General features: G+C 43.7%; 1 protein-coding gene across 1 annotated transcript in view; it reads left to right on the top strand.

The window, feature by feature from the left end:
* Positions 1 to 2,501: 2,501 nt before the first annotated feature.
* Positions 2,502 to 21,762, top strand: part of NCEH1 (neutral cholesterol ester hydrolase 1) — a 60,413-nt gene continuing 41,152 nt past the window's right edge. The window contains exon 1 of the mRNA XM_043992831.1: positions 2,502 to 2,987. Within this exon, the coding sequence (XP_043848766.1) occupies positions 2,826 to 2,987 (162 nt within the window). The 5' untranslated portion in view covers positions 2,502 to 2,825. The remainder of the gene's footprint in view (positions 2,988 to 21,762) is intronic.

Genomic DNA, 21,762 nt, shown 5'->3' with positions numbered 1-21,762 from the left:
GCTCTATGACTACATCACCTTTAAGGTCTTTTGTAGCTCTAATCCTGTGAGATTTCAGAGGTCACCTGAGTTAACAAAATTTTTTTCTATCCACCATGAGATGTCTCAGTAGCATTCCTTAACTCATCTTTTAAGTGTCTGGTATACCAAATCTTTCCTCATTTTGCTTGGGTTTTTTTCCCCTTCTTTTGCTTTTGAGTTTAATTTCATTTTAATTTGTCTTTCTTTAATTTGTAAAAACCATTTTGACAGTGGGACCAGCATAAATAACAAGCATCCATTGCTTCTGGGAACTCTGACACATCAGTCCAGGAAAGGACACACACATTCCGCAGACACCACATCCACCTTGAGGACAATCCCTGGAAAGTAGGGGAGAGGAAAATCAAGTAGAGGTCATGGAGAAAGTCCTTGCCTCCCACAGAAATTCAAAGAATCAGAAACTCCCCCTGGAGGCATCATGACTTGCAGCAGAGGAACTGAGCAGGGTAATAATGATGTAACTGAAGCTGAGTTGGAAATGGAATAGGACTAGGTGTCAAGGGTCAGCCTGGTTGTCCCTACAAACACTCTCCATGTATTATATCGTAAACTCAGCCGGAAGGGACCTTGGAGATTGTCACAATTATCTAATCTACTCTTCTCATTCAACTCACTGCTAGAGAGATCCCTGGGATATAACCATTGGAAGAAAATCCCTTCAACATAGCTGATATTGAGTCCAACACATTTTTATTAAATTCCTCATATAGTGGTTGCTTAATAAAAGCTAAATTAAACTGAATTGGAGTTAATCAACAAGCATTTGCCACACATCTTCTATGTGACTGGCTTTGTGTGAGGAGGCCCAGCTAAGTAGCCCAGGGGGTAGAGTGCCAAGCCTGGAGTCAGGAAGATCTGAGTTCAAATCTGCCTTCAGACCCTGGGCAAGTGAGTTTCCTCATCTCTAAAATGAGCTGGAGAAGTAAATGGTAAATCACTCTAGTATCTTTGCCAAGAAAATCCCAAATGGGGTCACAAAGAGTGAGACAGGACTTAATCACAAAAGGAGAAGTCTATTAATTTTTTTTTTTTTTGCAGGGCAATGAGGGTTAAGTGACTTGCCCAGAGTCACACAGCTAGTAAGTGTCAAGTGTCTGGGGCTGCATTTGAACTCAGGTCCTCCTGAATCCAGGGCCAGTGCTTTATCTACTGTGCCACCTAGCCTCGCCCCCACCCTTATTATTTTTAATGTAATTTTAAAATTGAAGTTTAAACCATGCTTCATGTTGGGTAATCAGAGTGGGGTTGTCAGCCATTTTAGAATCTAAAATACATAATAAGGTTATGTAACTTAGGGGAAATCATTTGTCAGTCCTCAAGGTCAAAGCTTCTTAAACTGTGAGTCACGACCCCATATGGGGTTGCATAACCAAATGTGGAAGTCTCAACAAATTTAACAATAAATGTTTTATTTGTATACCTATTTTATATATCTATATACCTAGGGTAGTGTAAAAATTTCTCAAGTGAAAAGGGGTTGTTGAGTGGAAAAAGTTTAAGAAGCCCTGCTTAAGGCAACTCTGTAAGACTATGTTTGATGAATTTGTCATTTGTGTCAGTGGAGAGTTTCCTTAATTGGAGTCCCCTATAGCTATGAAAATACCTTAAACACAGGGCCCCTCTCCTCCTTATACCTAACAATCATTTTCTCTTGGATTTTTCTTTCTTGACCCATCAATAAAGTTTCCCTCTAAATACACTACACATTTACTAACAAGGGCCAAGTGCTGGGATTACAGAGATAGAAATGAAATCGTGCCGGACTAAATTTAAATGGATAGATGAAGAAAGCATCGGGAAGATTTCTGGTTATGGAGTTATAGGATCTTCCTTTGATACTCAGAACTTGACTTTGGCCCAGGCCTCTCTTTGCTCATCAGCAAACGGAAGGGACTGGACTAAATGATCCTCTGAGGTGCCTTCCTGCCCTAAATCTACAATAAAGTAACCCCAGCCGCCAAAGTCCATTGGCGTGGGTCCTAGAGAGTCCCTTACCTTCATTGCACTAGTGTATTGGGCCAAACAGACACGTATTTGATAGCCAGAGACAACTGTTATCTGGGTAGCTGTTATGGCCCATTTAAGAGATCTCTTGCTTATTTAATTGACTGCAGAGCCCGTTTTGGAGCTGAAGTGAGCTCTTCCGCCGATTGACCCCACCGAGCATCCGAAATCCCTCCTCCCCATCCTTTTCCAGCACCAAGGGAAACTGCCAGCCGTCTGTTAATCCTTTAACAGAAAAGCTTGGGTTCTAATTCTCTGCTACCGTTGGCGACCGGTAATGAGAAGCTCTTCCTTTGGAGTTCCTTCCATGCGGAGTCCGCTGGATTGAAGAAAGGTCTTTCTTTTCCCTGCCTTGGGAGCCTGAGCAAAGCCGAGTCACCTGGCCCGGCAGGAAGGAGGCACATCCCTGCGCCCAGGGCCCGGGAGCAGAGCTGGCAGCCGGGGCCCAGCCCGCATCGAGGCGTGCAGTACCCCGCGCTGTCCTCCAGAGTCCGCTGCGTCCAGCCCAGCGAGCGCACCGGGCGCACCCGCCTCGCCTCGCCAGCCCCGGCGCGCACTGACAGTTTGCAAGGACACCCCAAAGGAGGCGCGTCAGCTCGTGGACTTCCTCCAGGCGCCGCCGCTGATTGGCTCGCGGAGGTTTTAAGAAACCCGGGGAAGAACGCCGTCACCTTGCAGAAACTTGCTGCTGCTGCCACCGGGCGCTCTCCTCCGCGCTCCGGCTTCTCGGCTCCCCGCCTTTGCCCACCCAGCTTCCTCCTGTCCCCGCGGCCGCGGCGATGGGACAGCCAAGCGTGGCCCGGCTGCGGTGCTTGTGCGTGGTGTCCACCGCGCTGGTGGCCCTGCTCGCCTACTACGTGTACATCCCCTTGCCCGCCAACATCTCGGATCCCTGGAAGCTGATGCTGCTGGATGCCACCTTCAGGAGCGCGCAGCAGCTGGTGAGCCTCGGGCCCCGCGCGGTTGGAGACACGTCCCCGGAGCGCCCCCGAGCCGGGGGCTGGGGCCGGCCGGCCTGCCTGCCAAGCAGAGGCCGGCCCCGCCGCATTTGCTCTCCCCGTAACCCGATGCGCCGCCTCCCCGGGTCGCCTGGGTTTTAAGCTGCCAGCCAGTTTTCTGTTTCCCGAGCCGTGTCTCTTGCCAGAAGATGAATTTCCTGAATGGAGGCTGAGCAGCGGCTGGGGGGTCTTAGGCCCCGTGCGCCCTCCTCCTGGCGGTTAAAAAACCCACCTCTTTCTCCTCTGCTAAGACCCCGGCTGCTGGATGGGCGCGGGTGGGGAGGAGGGATGCACGAAGTCGCTCGCCACCCTCCGCCGGGGCTCCGGAGCCCTCTGCCCATCGTGAGACGGAGCTGGATCTCCTAGAGTGCTCTGGCTTTGGGAGGGCTGCGGGTGACTCGGGCCACCCAAGGTCACCCAGGTAGTCGCGGTCAGGGATGGGAGGAAAGGCCTTCCCGGAGTGACATCTGCGCCCAAACATTTTCTCATGCCGGGTCCTGGGCACATTCACCGAGGGAGGTGGGGGTGGAGGCGGGGAGAGCGGGGAGCCAGTGCCTACAGCCGTGCCCTCCGTTTTGTTTGCCTGCTGGCATTTGTGTGCTCGTCTGTCTCCCTTGTTCCCTAGCTTGGATTACCCTGGAAGGGCTTATCTTGCTAATGCATTCTGGGTGTGTTTCCTGTACCCACGGGCAGGAGGCTGTAGCTATCCCTAGTTTACCCGGAGATAAGAGAAGGTATTGTGGAAGGTGTGGGCACGGAGATAAGCGGCTCTTCCACCTTCCCTGCCCTCCCTTCCCCCCCAGTGCAGGCCTTCGTGAGATTCCCATCCCCAACCGCAACAAATCATCCTCCATTCCTTTTACTCCCACCTCCTAGACTTTCATGTCCTCGGGTTTGGCAGGAATTAAAATAGGAGGGAAGAAAAAATAAATTAAACAAACACCCCTCTGCATTCCTTGAAAATTCCAACTTCCAGTCGCCCGTTAAGGACCTTTCCCACTGAAAATGAGCAGAAGCAGTGAACTGATGAAGTGCCCACTTCCCACTTAGTGCCTTCCTTTCCCTTTCACCTAACTGGCCTGTGTTCAATTTTGGTTCCGTTCTCCACCCCCAGACTCTTGCGGTGCTTTTCATCCTCACTCATGAGCCTGGAAGCAAATTGCTCCATTTGTTGTCCCTCCCATGTCAGGAGCTGCCGAAGGAACTGTCAGGGTTTAGTCTGGAGGAAAAAAAAAATAAGAGGGGGCGAACATGATAGCTTTCGACTTACCCATTTACGGGAAGGGTTGTCCTATTAGAGAGCAGCCACTGGCCTTTTTTCCTGTCTTACCCCAGATTGCAGAACGACCAGCTCTGGGAAGCTGTCACCTAGAGGTAACTCTAATCTTGATGGTGAGGAGAAACTTTTTAATGTGCACTCCAGCCCAAAAGGGGAATGGGGAGATGGGGGTGGGGTGACTTTAAGCACAGGTTGGGTGACCACTTGTCATCTGTGTTGTAGTGGGAGGCTTTTTAAGGATGACTGCATGGCTACTTCCCGCTCTGGAAATCTTGAGATTCTGCAAGCCGGAAATTTCAATTTGGCCAAGAGAAATTCTGAGATCTTTTTTGTTCCCGATCCTCCTGAAGTTGAGTCATCGGGGAATGATGAGTTAGACTCATCTCAGTAAAGTGTCCCTGGCTTTCAGTGAATTCTCAGGTGCACGTTCAATTCAGCAAGTGTTGAAGTTCCTCCCTGGCACTGTGATAGACACTGGGGAAGCAGACAAAAATAAAAATATCCGTCCCCAAGGAGCAACAGTCTATTGGGAGGGATGGCCTGTGGAAACAGATCAGTAAATACAAAGTCATTTAAGGAGGGAGGACCTTGCAGTAACATTGAATAATTTTTTTTACAAATCGAAAAAAAAAAAACCAAAGACCAAACCCCACCAACTATGTGCGGGAGAGGAGGAAAGGGGAGAAGCAACTCGGGACATGTTGCCAGTTGTAATTATTAGTAACTCCTAACTTCCCCAAAGAAATACTCTCCAGTGCAGGTATGGAGAGAAGCCAAACACCATTCAAGTAATTCCTCTTTTCCTATTTAAATGGTAAATCGCTCAAGGACAAAATCTCCAATCCAATCTTTGTGACACCTACTGACCTATACTTTTTAGAAACAACAACAAAATGTTGAGATTGAGCTTGGGTAGGCAGAGGGCTCCCGGTGGCTCAGTGAATAGAGACCCAGACCTGGAGTCAAGAAAACTCATCACTGTCAGTTGAAATCCGGCCTCAGACGCTTACTATCTGTGTGACCTTGGGCAAGTCTGTTCCACCCTGTTGGCCTCAGTTTTCTCATCTGTAAAATGAGCCGGAGAAGGAAATGGCAAACCTCCATGCCCAATCTCTGCCCCCAAAAAACCCAAATGGGGTCACAAAGAGTCGGAGGTGACTGAAAAATGACCGACAACTACGAAAGCCAAAGGTCTAAGATAACTAAGTAGCTTGTGCCATTTTTTGACACCATGACTCCAAGAGATGATACACACCGTGAATCATAAATGATCTTACTACAGTTCCTCACGGTGCACTCCTGACATTAGGTGGGGGACACCTGGGAGCCACCGATCAATGACATCTTGTGAAGTTTGGAAACAGAAAAGTACAATATGTTTACACAATGTTTTATGTCAGGGAAACGTGTGGGGCTGCTAATGAGGCGTTGGATGGAAGACTTGTGACTCATGTAAGGATGGCAGATAGGTTGTAATTATTATTTTTTTTAAATAAAAAGCAATTGGAACAATTTCAGGCAACTGCTTGCCCTACATGTTGGGAAGGTAGCCAGCCCCTCATTAAATCTGCCTGGTTTAAATCTCCCCTTCTTTTCTTTCTCCCTTCCCTCCTTTCTTCTTTCTCTTCCTAATAGGGCTGCTTTTCCTTTTTTGTTTGTGTGTGTGTGTGTGTGTGTGTGTGTGTGTGTGTGTGTGTGTTTATGGGGCAATGAGGGTTAATTGACTTGCCCAGGGTCACACAGCTAGTAAGTGTCAAGTGTTTGAGGCTGCATTTGAACTCAGGTACTCCTGAATCCAGGGACAATGCTTTATCCACTGTGCCACTTTGCTGCCCCCAACAGTGCTTTTCTTGAGGAGAGGTCACGAATCTTGGGGGAGGATATACTCCCTCCTCTGAGCTGGGGAGAGGCCAGAGCACCTGCAGAGCTGCCCAGTTACCAACATGTCCCTAAAGTCACCCAGGTTTAAGTGCATCCCTGCCATCTTTTTTCAGGTTGTTCCTTTGTGATTCTGGGTTTACAGATGGAAGAACTCCCTCCATCAAATGTCAACTAACTAATCTGATAAACTAATACATAATGATCAGAGGCCTAGATCAAACTTGTAAACTTTGGAGGTAAGGCCTTTCCTATTAGCCCACATTAGTTTATCAGATTACTTGGTTTTTTCAAGATGCTAGGCTAGACAAATAGCCCCTACCCACATTAACACCTGGTAAATCTTGAATGGTAGAAGGAATGAGGGGAAGAGGAAGAGGAAGGGCAGAGAGAGGCTCTGGGAGTAGTGAGGTGGGAATGTCCTCTGGGATGGGCAGCAGGATAATCTAGTCTCCCAAGAGAGGCAGCCCAGACCTCAAAGTGTTGCCCAAGGCTGAGAGACCTGCCCCACCTACCACTTCCACTGGGGCAGCAAGGACCTGAAATTAGGTGGTTAAACAATGAAGGTGAAGAAAAGTCATGTTACTGTAATTGAACCTCATGTATGTCACACCTAGGAAGGTGTCATGCTTTATGGCTCGCTTGTAGGATGGTTGGGTGACTCAATGCATAGAGAATTGGACCCAGAGTCAGGAAGACCTGAATTCAAATCCTGCCTCAGACAGTAATGAGTTGTGTGACTTTGGGCAAGTCATTTAACCTCTCTGTCTGCCTCAGTTTCCTCATGTATAAAATAGAGTTAACAATAACACCATGGTTGTTGTGAGGATAAAATGAGGTCATATTTAGAAAGCATTTTGTAAACATACAAGTGCTACATAAATTCTGTTGTTTTTATTGTTATATGGAGATACATCTTTATATACGTTTTATTCCATGCAATGTGGGTCTAAGGGGCAGTCAATAAGAAGCTCATCAGCAGTATATGTAGATCAGTTTCACGAGTATATATCTCCCTTTGCCAAACAGAAAATTGTATGGTACTTAGTGGACTATCTCTAATTCTCTTTCATCCTATAAAATATATAAATGAGTGGGTGCTAGTACTTGACACATTTTGTTGTTGTTCAGTCATTTTTTGGTCATGTCCAACTCTTCATGATCCCATTTGGGGGTGGATTGGTTTGCCATTTCCTTCTCTAGCTCATTTTACAGATGAAGAAACGGAGGCAAACAGGGTGAAGTGACTTACCTTGGGTCACACAACTAGTAAGTGCCTGAGGCCAGATTTCAACTCAGATCCTCCTAACTTCAGGCCTGGCACTGCATCCACCAAGCTGCTTGACACATAGTACATACTTGATAAATGCATTTTCATTCATTCGTTTGAATTTTCAAGTGGCAAAAAGTGTCTTGGTTCTTGTCTAAAGTTCTGTTCACTGAACAGTCATCAGTATAATAAGTTCCATGTTTCTTTTTCTTTTTATCATGACAACCTCTCAGAATCACAGTTTAGAACTGGAAGGGTCTTTAAGGACTCACTCACTCTGACAGCCCTCCCCCTTTCTATTTTTTCTCTTTTAAAAAAATTCACCAATAGCAACATACATGAAACTTTTTTCTTCTTATAAAGAACAGAAAAGGGGGAGGTTTATAAGACACTGCTAATTTCTATTATGAGCAGCTTGATTTTTTTTTTTAAGGTAAGGTGATGGGGGAAGAGCAGACATAGTCCTTGTGCTCCCATTGGTAGGAGACATGCCTGGATCAATTCCTCTGTCATCTAGAGCCCCAGAGGTGCTTAGAACAGAGATATCAAACACAATGCCCATAGGAGTCCTGGGAGATTCACAACAATGGACCCTGAGCCAGATTCAAATGCATTTGGGAAATATCTAACAAGATAAATAAAAATAAGATAAAACAGAGATAATATTGATATCTGGTATCTGGTTTCCGGGTCAATCTGCAGCCCTGTTTCTATTTCAGTTGGACACCACCAGGTTAGAACACTGAGTAATTATGTAACTTGTTCTGGGTCACAAAGACAGTAAGCATGAGAATCAGGACTTGAACCCAGAACTTCATGGCTCTGAGGCCACCTCTCTATCTGCTATGCCAAGGGTAGTCCCCATGTTGCACTGCTTGTTAGTCCATGTCCCTTCCGACCTTCCTTTGGATCTCTTCTGAATGTTTTAAAAAATATGTCATTGTTGTTCTTTATATTTTTTTTAAAAAGGGTATCACTATTGCTGGTCCCCTTGTTGTTCAGTTGTGTATGACTCAGTGTGACCCCATGGATGTTTTCTGTAGGGTTTTCTTGGCAAAGACAATAGAGTTGTTTGCCATTTCCTTTTCCAGTGTGTCCCATTTTACAGATGAAGAACTGAGGTAAATAGTAATTAAGTGACTTGCCAGGATCACAAAGCTAGTAAGTGTCCGAGGCTGGATTTGAACTCAGATCCTCCTGACTCCAGGCCTGGTGCCCTATCCAGTGCTCCATTTCCTTCTTTATAGTAAAAGCTCCCCCATTGTTATAAATATTTTCAGGTAAAACTAACCCACACACTGGCATCTCTGAAAATATGTGTTTCATTCTGAACCTGTAGTATTTTTCCTCTGCTAACAGATGCCCCCTTCTTTTTTAGCTCCTTAAGGTTTAAGATAGTTTAAGGGACTTCTCTGGAAATCACACTTTAAGTATGGAAGGCAAGATTCAAATTCTGATAGTTTTTGCTGATCCAGTGCTCCATCCGCTTATCCAGCTCCCTTTTACATGTCGTCTTCCCCAGTTAGAGTGTAAACTCCCTGAGGGCAAACACTGTCTTTCTTTTTGCTCATGTTTGCATTCCCAGCACTTGACCCAGTGACTGGCAAATATTAAGACTTATCAAAAACTTCTTGGCTTGACTTGGCCAAGCTGCCCGATTCTCATTCCCATCCCCCTGAAATTATTTTTGTTCTCCCTTTCTCAAACTATCTTGTTTACTTATCTTTGTTCCTTTGGGGAATATATGTTCCTTAAAGTCCAGAACTGTTTTCTCTTTGTCTTTTTTTTCTCTCTTTTGTCTGGTGCCTAGCAATAGTCAGGCTTAAGCAATTTTTGCGGTTGAATTGCATGAACTTTTGGTCAAAACTCAAAGGCCTGGAAGATATTAGGTTGGGAATGCTTCATTTTTGTCTTTGTATCTCTAGCACCTACCACAGTGTCTGGTGCATAGTGAAATGCATACCCGAAAAGGAAATTGTGTTGTTGTTATTATTATGAATTATTATTTTGCGATCCCCTCGGGATCAAAAATCTCTCCTGACAACCTGCTAAGTTGCCTTGGCCTGGAAAAACATTTTACCCTGACCTGTTGTTGCCTTCTGCTACTCCGGAATTCAGTTTGATGTGTTAGATTAAAGTTGTTTGGAGGGGAATGTTGGGACCTGAGTTTGGCTGGGTTGTTGCTTCTACTCCACCATCTTCTGTCAAGATTCCTTATGAAAAGTGATATCCAGATGGGCAGACAGTGCTCTGGGTGTGACTGGGCTGGTATAGGGAATGGTGGGATTATCACTTCTTTGTGAGAGTAATGGAAAGACTATTGGACAAGAGCCAGATGACCTGCATTTGGGTCTTAATTAATTGGAACCTTGAAAACCTTAACCTCTCCTAGCTTTGGTTTGTTCATCTGTAAAAAAACAAAAACAAAAAACAAAGCTTGTTGATACTTGTACTGTGAAAAACTGTGTGGGGGCAGCTGGGTAGCTCAGTGGATAAAGCACCAGCCCTGGATCCAGGAGGACCTGAGTTCAAATCCGGCCTCAGATACTTGACACTTACTAGCTGTGTGACCCTGGGCAAATCACTTAACCCTCATTGCCCCATCCCCCCAAAAAAACCCAAAACACAACCAAAAAACAAAACTGTGTGGCACAGTGGATGGTCCTGTCTCCTTCTGGCTGTATTACCCTGGGCAAGACAGTGTGCCTCAGAGAAGGTGCATTGGTAAAGGGAATTTCCCTACTGGGAGTTCTTCTCCATACCATTGAAATGACAGATCTAGTGAAAACAAAAACAAAAACCAACCCAAACATTCTTGTGTTATGTTTACTTCGTGGGATTACCAGGAGAATTAAATGAGATAATGCCTGGATGAATGAACATTGAAGTGATTAATATATGCAAAGCACTATGCTGAGTGTTGGGGATAGCAATAGGAAAGACAGTCCTTACCTTCTTGAAGCTCTTATAAAGAAAGAGATGGAAGTTTTTAGCTGTGTCAGCTGGGAAGGTCCCATAGTCCTTGGGATGCACCATCAAAGTGGGTGGGAATGTCTCTTCTTTACTGTTATTTTCATTGATGAGATTATATCAGTTCCTGATGTTGAACCCCACCTTGACTTCCATAACCCTAAAATGCTGTTTTAAGTCAACATTAAATATTGATGTCATCAGGTTGCATTCATTTAGAATGACCAGTTTTGCCCCCGTTCCCTTACGCCAAACCCGCTGTCGACTAAAATCGTGAAGTCCCTTTCAGCCAGAACAAACCTTTGCACATTTGGGGAGCCTACGCCTATTGCTTTACATCTGCCCTTAGTCACTCATTGAGGCATCAGTCCGAGCTAGTTGGGTTTCATCGTATTTGTGGAGTGTCCGGGGGTCTTGAGTCCCGGTTCTCTCATCTGGTGCGTTGGCCTGACTTTTTGGTTTGGACAAACTGGAAACTTTCAGATTGGACAAGCAAATTTCTCATTAATTGATGAAATGGAGTCAGGCACATCCTGTTCTTTGGGTACTCACTGGGAAAGATCATGATGGGAAATGCGGCAGCAATCACACTTTACTAAGGTACAGAGGGTAGAGAGACCAGCGGCAAAAAGTGGGCAGGGCGCGGGGAGGCAGATGCCCCAGCCCAGGTCCTGGGGAATGACGTGCTGAAGGGAAGCAGCCCCGGGGAGAGTCTGGGTAGTGAAAGAGGCAGAGAATATCACTCAGGGAACATGGATTAGAGTTGGGAGCGCTAGGCAGCATGGACCCAATGGAAGAATGTTGGGGGGCTGGCCTTTGAGGCCTCATTTTTGGAGGGTTTTTTGGGGGGAAAGAGACCAATTCCTGTTCGAGCCACCTTGGGGTGAGTTCATTAGCATATCCATATGATCTCAAAGTTAACAGTAAAACTTCAAAGTCTTCATCTCAAAGTATCAGCACCTTTTGGATGTTTTTCTGGTCTGGAGCTGTTTAGGTCTGGCTTCTGTCTGCAATTTACATATCACAGGACCAGGGACCTTGACAAGTGGTGCCTGGATGGTTTCCCCTGATTTGCTCTGTATGTGAATTTTAGTTAATATATGATATGACTTCTAAATGATGCTCCTTTGGCCTTTGGCATGATTTGTTCGTGACTTCTGGGTTCCCTCTTATTTCCTGCTCTCTCTCCTTTACACCGGCTCCCTATAAACTAACTCTATTGCCTAGAAGGAGGAGGTGGTAGTCAGGGGGACCAGAACAAGATACAATTTTAACACAACCACCACCACCACCACAACATGCCAGTCTGCCAGTATATGGCTTGTAGAGCTTAGACTGAGCCCCTAACTTCTGGTTTCCAGTTCGAGAACCCTTCCACAATCCTGTGGGTGCTTCTGCAATGATTCTGATTAATGGAGATTCTTTGGGGTGTGCTTGTCCCTAGCTTATCATCAAGTTCTCATTTCTTCACCTTATTGTTAAGAGTCTGCCCATTCCTTTGGTAAGGTCAGGTTACACTTAGGATGTCTCTTAAATGGGTAACCCAGTGCAAGAACGAAATTCTATTCAGTAAACATTTTTGGATGTCTGCCACATGCAAGCTCCTGACTGTCCTCCAGTCACATGTGTATGTGGGGAGGAGTGCTGGGAGAAGATGGGTAAAGGGCAGGCAATTGAGGATTTTCGTTTATAGCATCATCTCTATCAGAGAGTAGCTTGTGAGTTCCAAATATAATGGAATGGAGTGTTGGGTTTGGTATTGGAAGACATGGATTTCAATCCCAGCTTTATATACTGTGCTATCTCGAGTGTGCAAAACACTTCTCAGACCTTCTGTACAAAATAAAGGGTCCGTGTGATCGTATATCTAGAGTTAAAATGGATCTGAGATGTCACGGCATCCAACTCTCCCCAATTGACAGGAGAGGAAACTGGGATGTAGGGAAGCAAAATGATTTTGTCCAAGATTATACAAGTCGTAAGCATCAGAGTTGGCATCTGAACCTTAGCTTTCGACCTCTGAAGTTAGTATTTTAGGTATTGGACTAGGTAATTGGAGAGGCCTTTTCCATATCCAAAACTCTACAACCTAAGAACAAACTATTACAATGCAAATCCTTTGTGTGGGGATTGCCTGTGTACTTGAACAAGGATGAGTCAACCCTAAAGCCTGTCCAGGTATTATCAGAGGCAATGCCATCCCATAAGTACCAAGATAAATAGTGAAACATGGTTCCCTGGAGCATAGAAAAATCAGGAGAGAACAGAGCCACTATATATATTTTTCATTATATCTTTTTAAAAAAAAGAATATGATGAAATCTGCTTTTAACAGTAGCAGATACTTGTATACATGGTGCTTTGAATATTGCCAAGCACTTTTTATGTTTTATTTCATCTGATCCTCTTTTGTGAGATGTAGCTTGGTAAAGGATCAGAGTTCAAATTCTGTCTCTGATGCTTCCAGAATCATCTTGGGCAAGTAACTTAAACTAGTATAGTGTCAATTACTTGCTTTTAAAAAAATGTGGGGGGAGGCAATTGGGGTTAGGTGACTTGCTCAGGGTCACACTTCTAGTAAGTGTCTGAGGCTGGATTTGAACTCAAGTCCTCCTGACTCCAGAGCTAGCGAAGTATCTACAGCACTGCCTAGCTGCCCCTAATTGCTTGCTTTTTGATTGAAGAAAGGAATCTGGAAGACCTACATCAGATACTTTCTAGCTGTATGATTCTGGGCAAGTTACTTAACTTTGTTAGGTATTGGTTTACTCTTATGTTAAAAAAAAAGTTAGTTGGATTTGACAGTTGAGGTCCCTCCTGGCTCCAATTCTATTATCCTGTTATTTGAACGTCTCTGAGCCAATCTGTAAAATTAGATGGTTAGTCCCATTGACCTCTTGAATCTCCTTCCCACTCTAAAATTACAGTCCCACATTCGCATAAATTTCTCTGGGCTGCAGCTTATTCATCTGAAAAATGAGCAGGTTCTGTTCTCTCACTTCTGAAGTGTCTTCTGGCTCTGAGGAACTTGGTCCTAAGGTCTCATCTGGACATGAGTCTCCTCATTTAATCTGTTGTAGATACTCATACCTCCCAGGTCCCTTCCAGCCCTAATTCTACAACCCTGCAATCCTTCCACAACTCTGAGAGGCTGGCGCAATGGGTATCATTATCCCTATTAGGTGGATAAGGAAATTGTGACTTTCCCAGGGTCACACAGCAATATCTGGGGTGACTCATGACTTCACTGTTCCACCCAATTGCCACATTGCATCTCGATAAAATAGCAAATGAAGAGTTCTTGAAGCATAGGATCTAACATCAGCCTATATCTGGGTGTCTCGGGTGGGGCTTCCATCTCAGCAGGATTGACCACATTTCTGGGCATTCGTGTCAAATTTTAGAGAAGTTATTATTAGATCTACCCTTTAAAAAAAAAAAAAACAACCCTTTGGTTAGATCATTCCTGTGAATGGACAGACATTCCAAAAACTTGGCTTCAGAGCTGCAGCGTTATTTCCCAATTTGTCTTGTCTGCTGAGCTTTTCATCAATGCCACATCAAGTTTCTTCTCCTGTAGAATCATATCCATGTGATTTGCTAGTGTAAATCTCATGCTATAGTTAGTAACGTGGCATATAAGTTGTGTGTGTGTGTGTGTGTGTGTTCTTTGGCAAGAACTTTCTGTCCCCCAGAGCAAACACGTGTGGCAAAGTTTAGTGTGGGGCTCCTGAGGTGCCTTCCTGGGTTAAAGGAATATGTGACCTCATTTTTCCTTTAGTACCTGCAGCCACAATTGCATAATTCAAGGATTCTATCATTGTTTACTTCAAGAGAGAGAAAAAGCTATCACACTTTGGCATTTTGCCTACCAGGGACACCACCACAGCTTGGAAAATAATTTTCAGCTCTTTTGAAAGTGATTTTCTATCTGATTGTTTCCCTGACATCATCTCCTTGCAAACAAAGTCACTGAACTTTCACCCACTTCTGGCTAGGATTTCAACTGGGCACTTGTCAAGGTCAAATATTTCTGCTCTCATTCCTTTCCTGTCTATTCTCTCCTCCCCTCCTCCCCAAAAGTACAAATTAGAAATATAATGGAGGGACTTTGAGGAAATCCTTGAAACAAGAGCTTAGTTAAAGCTCAAGTCTGGGTTTTCTTGGATTAATCAAATCCTTTCAAGAAAAATGGTTCTCTAAGTGCATTATGAATATCCGGTTATTTCCTGCATTACACAAACTTCTTAAGACACAAAGGAACTAAGACATGCATACAAAAAAGCATAAAGCAAATAACCCGAACACTCATAAGTCGTCATTAAGCACTGGGCCTGGCACATAGTTGGTGCTTAATAAATGTAGATTGATTGTTCTCAAGAAAACTTCTGGAGATGATTGAGCAGATATTTAGGCTATGTTGTATTTCCCCTGGACCCAGGGCATGGCTTGAGCTTTCTTTTTGGTCATTCTGGGGCAGAATCTTCCTGGCAGTGATGCTCTTGTCTGAGAATTTGGTGTTATTATGGAAATATTAATACTAGACCTCAGAAACTCTAGACCTGAAAACTCAGTTATTTTCAGGACTAGAAACACTTACTTCTCAGGATTAGGGAAAACAAAAAGTTGAAGGTGGTAGCCAATGACGCAAGCTCAGCTGGGTGAGCTTGTATTCTTACTGCCACATCCTCGTAGTCCCCGTCACCATTTGGGGTCCTGGGGAGAAATCCCCTTTTTTTCCTAACTAGAAGTATAAGGAAGAGCAGAGACTTGAAGGGTCCCCCAAAGTGAAACAAAAGGTTCCGGATGCCATTTTTCTTTATTCTTGTAGACCACAGAGTAGACAGTTCTTCCTAACAAAGCAGAACCTTTTCAACACCCTCTCACCATGGCTAGTAAGGAATTGTGTTATCTCAACAAGGTGAATGCCCTTCAGTAAGGGACCAGACCACTTGCCCAGCTCCAGGAGATATCCCAGTTCAATTGGTATTATCTATAACATAAATAATTTAAGAAAAACTTAAAAAAAAGGTTTATATACTCTTTATTTTCTAGGTCTTGAGGGAAACTAGGTAGCACAGTTGACAGAGTGCTGAGGCTGGATTCAGGAAGACTCATCTTCCTGAGTTCAAATCTGGCCTCAGACACTTATTAGCTGCATGACCCTGGGCAAATCATTGCATCCTGTTTGCCTCAGTTTCCTCATCTGTAAAATGAGCTGGAGAAGGAAATGGCAAACTACTCCAGTATCTCTGCCGAAAAAAGAACCAAATGGGGTCACAAAAAGTCAGACATGACTGAAAAATGACTTTACAACAATCTAGATTTTACAGATCACTTGGTGTAGATTGAATTCTTATTCGTACTCATTTGGGTTAGATGATGTGAGATCTCTTCCAAGTCTAGGATTGTGGGATTCTCCTGTGGCTGTTTGGGAGGGTTTTGTTCATTATTGTTGTTGGATACCTGGTTTTACGTCAGAGTCCCTTTGCTGAAATCATCAAACCCAAGTGGATTCATTGGCAATCCCAATTCTCACCCTGCTTTCATCAGTTTCCTCCAAAAGGCCTGGTATACTCGTCAAAAAGGATAGTTCCGTGAGGCAAATGGTTTCTGGTTACAGTCATTCAGATCACTTCTTTTGCTGGTGCCCTCTGAAATTTGGGAGATGAAAGCTGCACAAACATTCCCATTGGGCAGCTTTTTGTAGGGGCGACGGTGGTGGGATAAACAGCCTGGCTCTGAGTGCATCGATGAGCAACAATTTCCAAACTTCTTCGAGAAGGCAGCATCCGAAGGCTATGATGTGACTGTTCAGCTGGTTCGGGTTTTTTGGCTGATTGGTTTTCTGACTTGACTTTCCCTGTTGCCCTGCATGGACTTGAGAAAATGGAGTGGACTATCGGGCCCAATGGTTGATGCTTTTGAACCTTGAAGTATTCGTGATGGGAGGAGCAGTTGAGCATTCTGAAGCCTTGAGATGCTATCACTGAAACAGATTAAACTTTCACCAATTTCTGGCTAGTCTTTTGATGAGGCGCTATCTAAGGTGAAGTACTTCTAACCTCAGTATCTGGCCTCTAGTCCCAACCCTCTGGCTTTTTGAAAGGTTTACCGAAAGAAATAGAAACAATTAGGAAGAACATTTAATATCTGTAAACTCCTTATCCTTGAAGAAATCATTTTCTGGCTCTTTAAGGGCAAGGTAAACCACTTTAGCTTTGTCTATAACCAGCTCCACCATCATGTTCTTTAACCAAAGTTGTTAAGGCATTGGTTACCCTGATTCAAATTTTTAGTTATAAACTGCTTTGGAAACTGAAAATGACAAAATAATTTTTTTTTTCCTCCAAAAGCTCCGTTCACATTCTCTTGGCCTTATGAAATCCAAAGGATTGAATCACTCTGTTTACATAATTGTCCTGTGGGCAGAAGTGAATTTGCTTATTCATTGTGAAAATGTATTTTTCCATTTTAATTATGATCATTTAAACTTCTACTTTTTTGCCTTAGTTTCCTCACTGAGTAAAATGAAAGGACTGAAATATAGGTGATCATTAAGGCCCCTTCAACTACTAACTCTATGATCTGCAAAGGAGAAATAAGTATATTCTGTATGGGTTTTGGACATTTTGTTCAGGGATCAAAACCTGTTTGTGAATGTGTATAAGTTATGTTCCGGGAAGAAGGGTTACATCAAGGGATGTTAAAATATGAAGGGTGTGTGTGTGTGTGTGTGTGTATGTGCACGCGTGTTCAGAGGGTGAGTGGAGTATGCTTCTTTAACCAAAGATTCATTATCTGTGACTCACTACAGCTCTGCAATCCTTTCCAAAGCCCTCTTTCTGTCCCTCCAATACTTCTGTGTCCATTTGATTTAAATCTGAAGTTTTGTTGTACTTTGAGCTTTTAAAATTAGCAATCAAGCCTTCTTATTTGTTGACTAGTTTAGAAATTATTTCTTTTTGATAATAATGAATAATATGACATTCATTTTGACCAGACTGGTGGTTTCATGAATGTAAGTTGTTTCTGGTGAAAATTTTCTTGTGCCAATGCAGATAGTTGTTGTTCAGTTGGGTCCAACTCTCTATGACTCCATTTGAGATTTTCTTGGCAAAGATACTGAGGGTGGTTTACCATTTCCTTCTCCAGCTCATTTTACAGATAAGGAAAGGGAGGCAAATGGGGTTAAGTGACTTGCCCAGGGTCACACAGGTAGGAAGTGTCTGAGGTGAAATTGGAACTCAGGTCTTCTTGATTCCAGGGCCAGTGCTCTATCCACTGCAACAACTAGCCAATGGGTAGAACTCAAACCTAGGTCTAGTGACCCCAAGTCCAGCCCTTTCTGAACAGTTCTATGCCTGCCTCTCACTTTGTGCCGACTTTCAACTTGGATAGTACTTCAGGAAGAACAATCAGTTCTCGCTATTTTAGGGCCACTGTACTTTTTCAATGTGAAAAAAAATATACAGGTACAGATTTTGGTCAGAAAAGTGGAACAAAATGCAGCATTGGGAGGGGGGGGTGTGGGGGTGATATCATGGTCTGTATGTCCTGTGCTTAAGGAACGAGTGACTAGGAGCAAGAGGTCAAGAAGCTTGGTTCTGTTCCCTGGCCAAGTAAACACCTACTTGTCAGTGCAGGGAGAGGCCTGGGGGGGCCTCCTTCCTTGAGCTTCTGAGCTGTTTTAAGCCTCTGCCATTGTTCCCAGTTTCTACTTCTGTGTCGCCGTTTTCAGCAGAACCTTGGTTTCCTGATGCTAGAGTTTAACCACCATGAAGCCTTTCCCACCCACTGACTGGGTGTTGAATCTCAGCCTACTTTAAGCCATCATGTTTATTTTGTTGTAGTGGTCGCTACTGAGGCCACATCAGGAAAGTTTCTCAACTTATGAATCAAATCTAGAAATGTTTGAGTGTTGGGGAGGGGGTTGGCAGTAGAAGACGGGGTAAATATTTATTTTTTAAATACATTTTTGCTGATATCTTTTGATTTTATGTCATCGACATTTCCTAGGGGCAGCTAGGTGATACAGTGGAGAGAATGTCAGGCCTGGAGTCAGGAAGAATCATTTTCCCGAGTTCAAATCTGGCTTCAGATGCTTACTATCCATGTGGCCTTAGGCAAGTCATTTAACCCTGTTTGCCTTACTTTTCTCATCTTTTACAGTTGGGGAAGGAAATGGCAAACTACTGTAGTACCTTTGCTAAGAAAAATGGGGTCGCGGAGAATTGGACACGACTGAAAAATGTCTGAACAACACCTTTTCTATTGTATCCCTCATAGAGAATCATTTTTTAACCACAAAGAATGAAAAAAAGAAAAGGAAGAGTTTAGCAAAAAAAAAAAAATCTGCCCTGCAGTCTTCCACAACCATAGTCTGCCCCCCTCTACAAAGAGAGGAAGAAGCAGGTGTTTTTCTCCCCCATAGAGAGAGCCAAGTTGGGGCCAAGTTTGGTCATTGTCATTGTTATTTGGGTGCATTTCATTTTGATTTTGGAGGGTTGTTTTTCTTTCTATTTACACTGTTCTAGTCACTGTACATGTTGTTTTTCCTGGTTTTGATGATTTTCCTTTGAATCAGGTCACATAAGTCCTTTCATGTTTCTCTTGTTGTGTGGGGCTGTCTCTATGACTCAAAACAGGGTCAGAATAGACATCTCAAGTCTCTCCTCTCCTCCACCTCTCTTGCAGGGAAGAATTTAATTCCATTCAGGAAAGGAAGCGGGAGATTAGGGCCAGAAGCTTGGCTACTCTGCTCTTCTCAGAGAGAAGGAGTACCAGCCCAGAATGATATCTACTTGCACCTTTAAATATTGCCAGTCCAGGGGAAGACTATATATACTTTAAGACTTATGCTAAACGCCTGCTCTTCGTTGATGGAGTAGGATGGCCCCGGGCTTTATTTATATTCAAGGCTTGATCCCTTTCCCAAGAGATACCAGTTCCAAAATGAATTCATACAGCAACTGGCAAGAGAACCCATTTATCAAGTTGGTAACAAAAACAAAATGAGAAAAAGGGAGAATGTGTACCGCATTACACAGATTAAATGAGGGCAAAGGACGTCAGCTCCACTAAGAGATGCCCTAGGTTTCATCGGGACCGGGGAAGTCCCTGCAATCTTTAGCATAGCAAGCTGGGGATAGGGACATGGCGGCTGGCTGCCGGCTCCTTTCCTATTGGCTTCTTCCCAGGCTTTCTCCCTTCAATGGACTGAGAGAGATTGCCATTGAGAACTGCTCTCTCAAGCCAGAAAACTCAAAGAGATTGTAGAGCCCAGGTTTTATTCTCTCCCACTCACCCGCTCTGTCCAAGGAGGGCATTTATCACCACCAATAAAGAGAGTCCCATAAAAATGGGCTTGGGGGGGGGGCGGGGCGCGGAGCAGCTAGGTGGCACAGTGGATAAAGCACGGGCCCTGGATTCAGGAGGACCTGAGTTCAAATTCGGCCTCAGACACTTGACACTTACTAGCTGTGCAACCCTGGACAAGTCACTTAACCTTCATTGGCCAAAAAAAAGGGGGTGGGGCTTTGGAGCTTGGTTTGTGCACTGTATTGGTTTTAAGCATTGTTTTTACAGCACAGGAGTACTCCCTTACACACACACACACGCACGTAATTATAGTTATAATTAGATATATAGAGTTCTAATTTGTAACCATTCCCCAATCAATAGGCATCTATTTTGTTTCCACTTCTTTTCTGCCACAAAAAAAGTATAGAATGAATTTTCATGAAGCCTTATAGGGACAAGACAAGCTCCACCCCTTATTCCTCTTATTTGTCTTCCATTTTCAGACAAAGAAGCATCTGAAGGGTTGGTACCCAACCTCCTTTCTTCACTTTGGTCAACAAAACATTTTTTTTTTGTAAGAAAACAAAACATTTTAAAAAATGATTTCATCTATATTTTGCATGACTACACATGTATCATCTATATGAAATTGTTTTCCTTCTCAATGGGGGTGGGGAAGGAGGGAGAGAATTTGGAACTAAGAATTTTTAAAACGAATGTTTAAAAAATTGGTTTTACATGCAATCGGGGAAAAATAAAATACTTAAAAAATGATTTCACTGATGTTCTTGTCTTTGGGCCACTGTTCTTCCCAGTGAATGTCTACCTTTGGCCCCCACTCCTTAGAATCCTTGCTAACAATAAATGCAGTCAAGCAAAACAAATGAGCACATTTCTAGCACTCACTCACACACACACACACACATGCACACATACACACACTCTTCAGGGGCTAAAAAAGTAGAAAAAGAAAATCCTACAATCCAATTATCATTAAAAAGAAAACAATAGTGCTAAAGTGAAAGGATAAAATTGTTTTCTGTGATTTGATCTGATCTGTTTTTAAAAAAATACATCCAAGCAGGGGCAGCTAGGTGGCACAGTGGAGAAAGCACCAGCCCTGGATTCAGGAGGACCTGAGTTCAAATCTGGCCTCAGACACTTGACACTTACTAGCTGTGTGACCCTGGGCAAGTCACTTAACCCCAATTGCCTCACCAAAAAAACCAAAAACCAAACCAAAACATCTAGTATAGATAAGTACAAGGTAAATTCTTTGTAAATCTTAATAACACCAGTGATTCCATTATCCCTTTGTGGACCTTTCCAAATAAATAGCTTATAACCCATCTAAGCCTGTCCATCCTACATAATTTTCTTCCATATCCCCACTGTAGAGGTCTTCCCAATCTTTTTGGACCCATTCTTTAGGTCTCTATCTACATTGCTGTTGTTCAGTTGTGTCCAATTCTTTGTGACCATACTTGGGCTTTTCTTGGCAGAGACACTGGAGTGATTTGCCATTTTCTTTTCTACAAAGAAAGTTCTCTGGCCATAGGACTTGGCATTTCTTTCTTTCTTTTTTTCCCTCTCTCTCCCTCCCTCCCTCCCTTTTTCCTTCCTTCCTTCCTTCCTTTCTCTTTCCTTTCTTTCTCTCCTTTCTTTCTTTCTCTCTCTCTTTCTCTCTCTCCCTCCTTCCTTCCTTCCTTCCCTCCCTCCCTCCTTCCCTCCTTTCTTTCTTTCTTTCTTTCTTTCTTTCTTTCTTTCTTTCTTTCTTTCTTTTCATATAATTTTCCTGACATCTTTCACACCACTTGTGTGTAATTCCTCACTGGATATATATTGGCCAAGAGTAGACATGCACCTGGGGTAATTGAACCATAATCATCTTGATAGTCTTGCTATAAATCTAGTAAGAAGGCAAAAGTAATTAAGGTTGTGAACTATGAATCACTCTAGAAGTGTGAGCTGTTGCTTCTGTTCCACTGTGTTGCTGCCTGTATTCTTTTTTTCTTTTT

The sequence above is a fragment of the Dromiciops gliroides genome, chromosome 3 (genome assembly GCF_019393635.1).
Source record: "Dromiciops gliroides isolate mDroGli1 chromosome 3, mDroGli1.pri, whole genome shotgun sequence".
In the NCBI taxonomy this organism is placed as follows: domain Eukaryota; kingdom Metazoa; phylum Chordata; class Mammalia; order Microbiotheria; family Microbiotheriidae; genus Dromiciops; species Dromiciops gliroides.
This window is presented reverse-complemented; position numbering and strand designations above follow the sequence as displayed.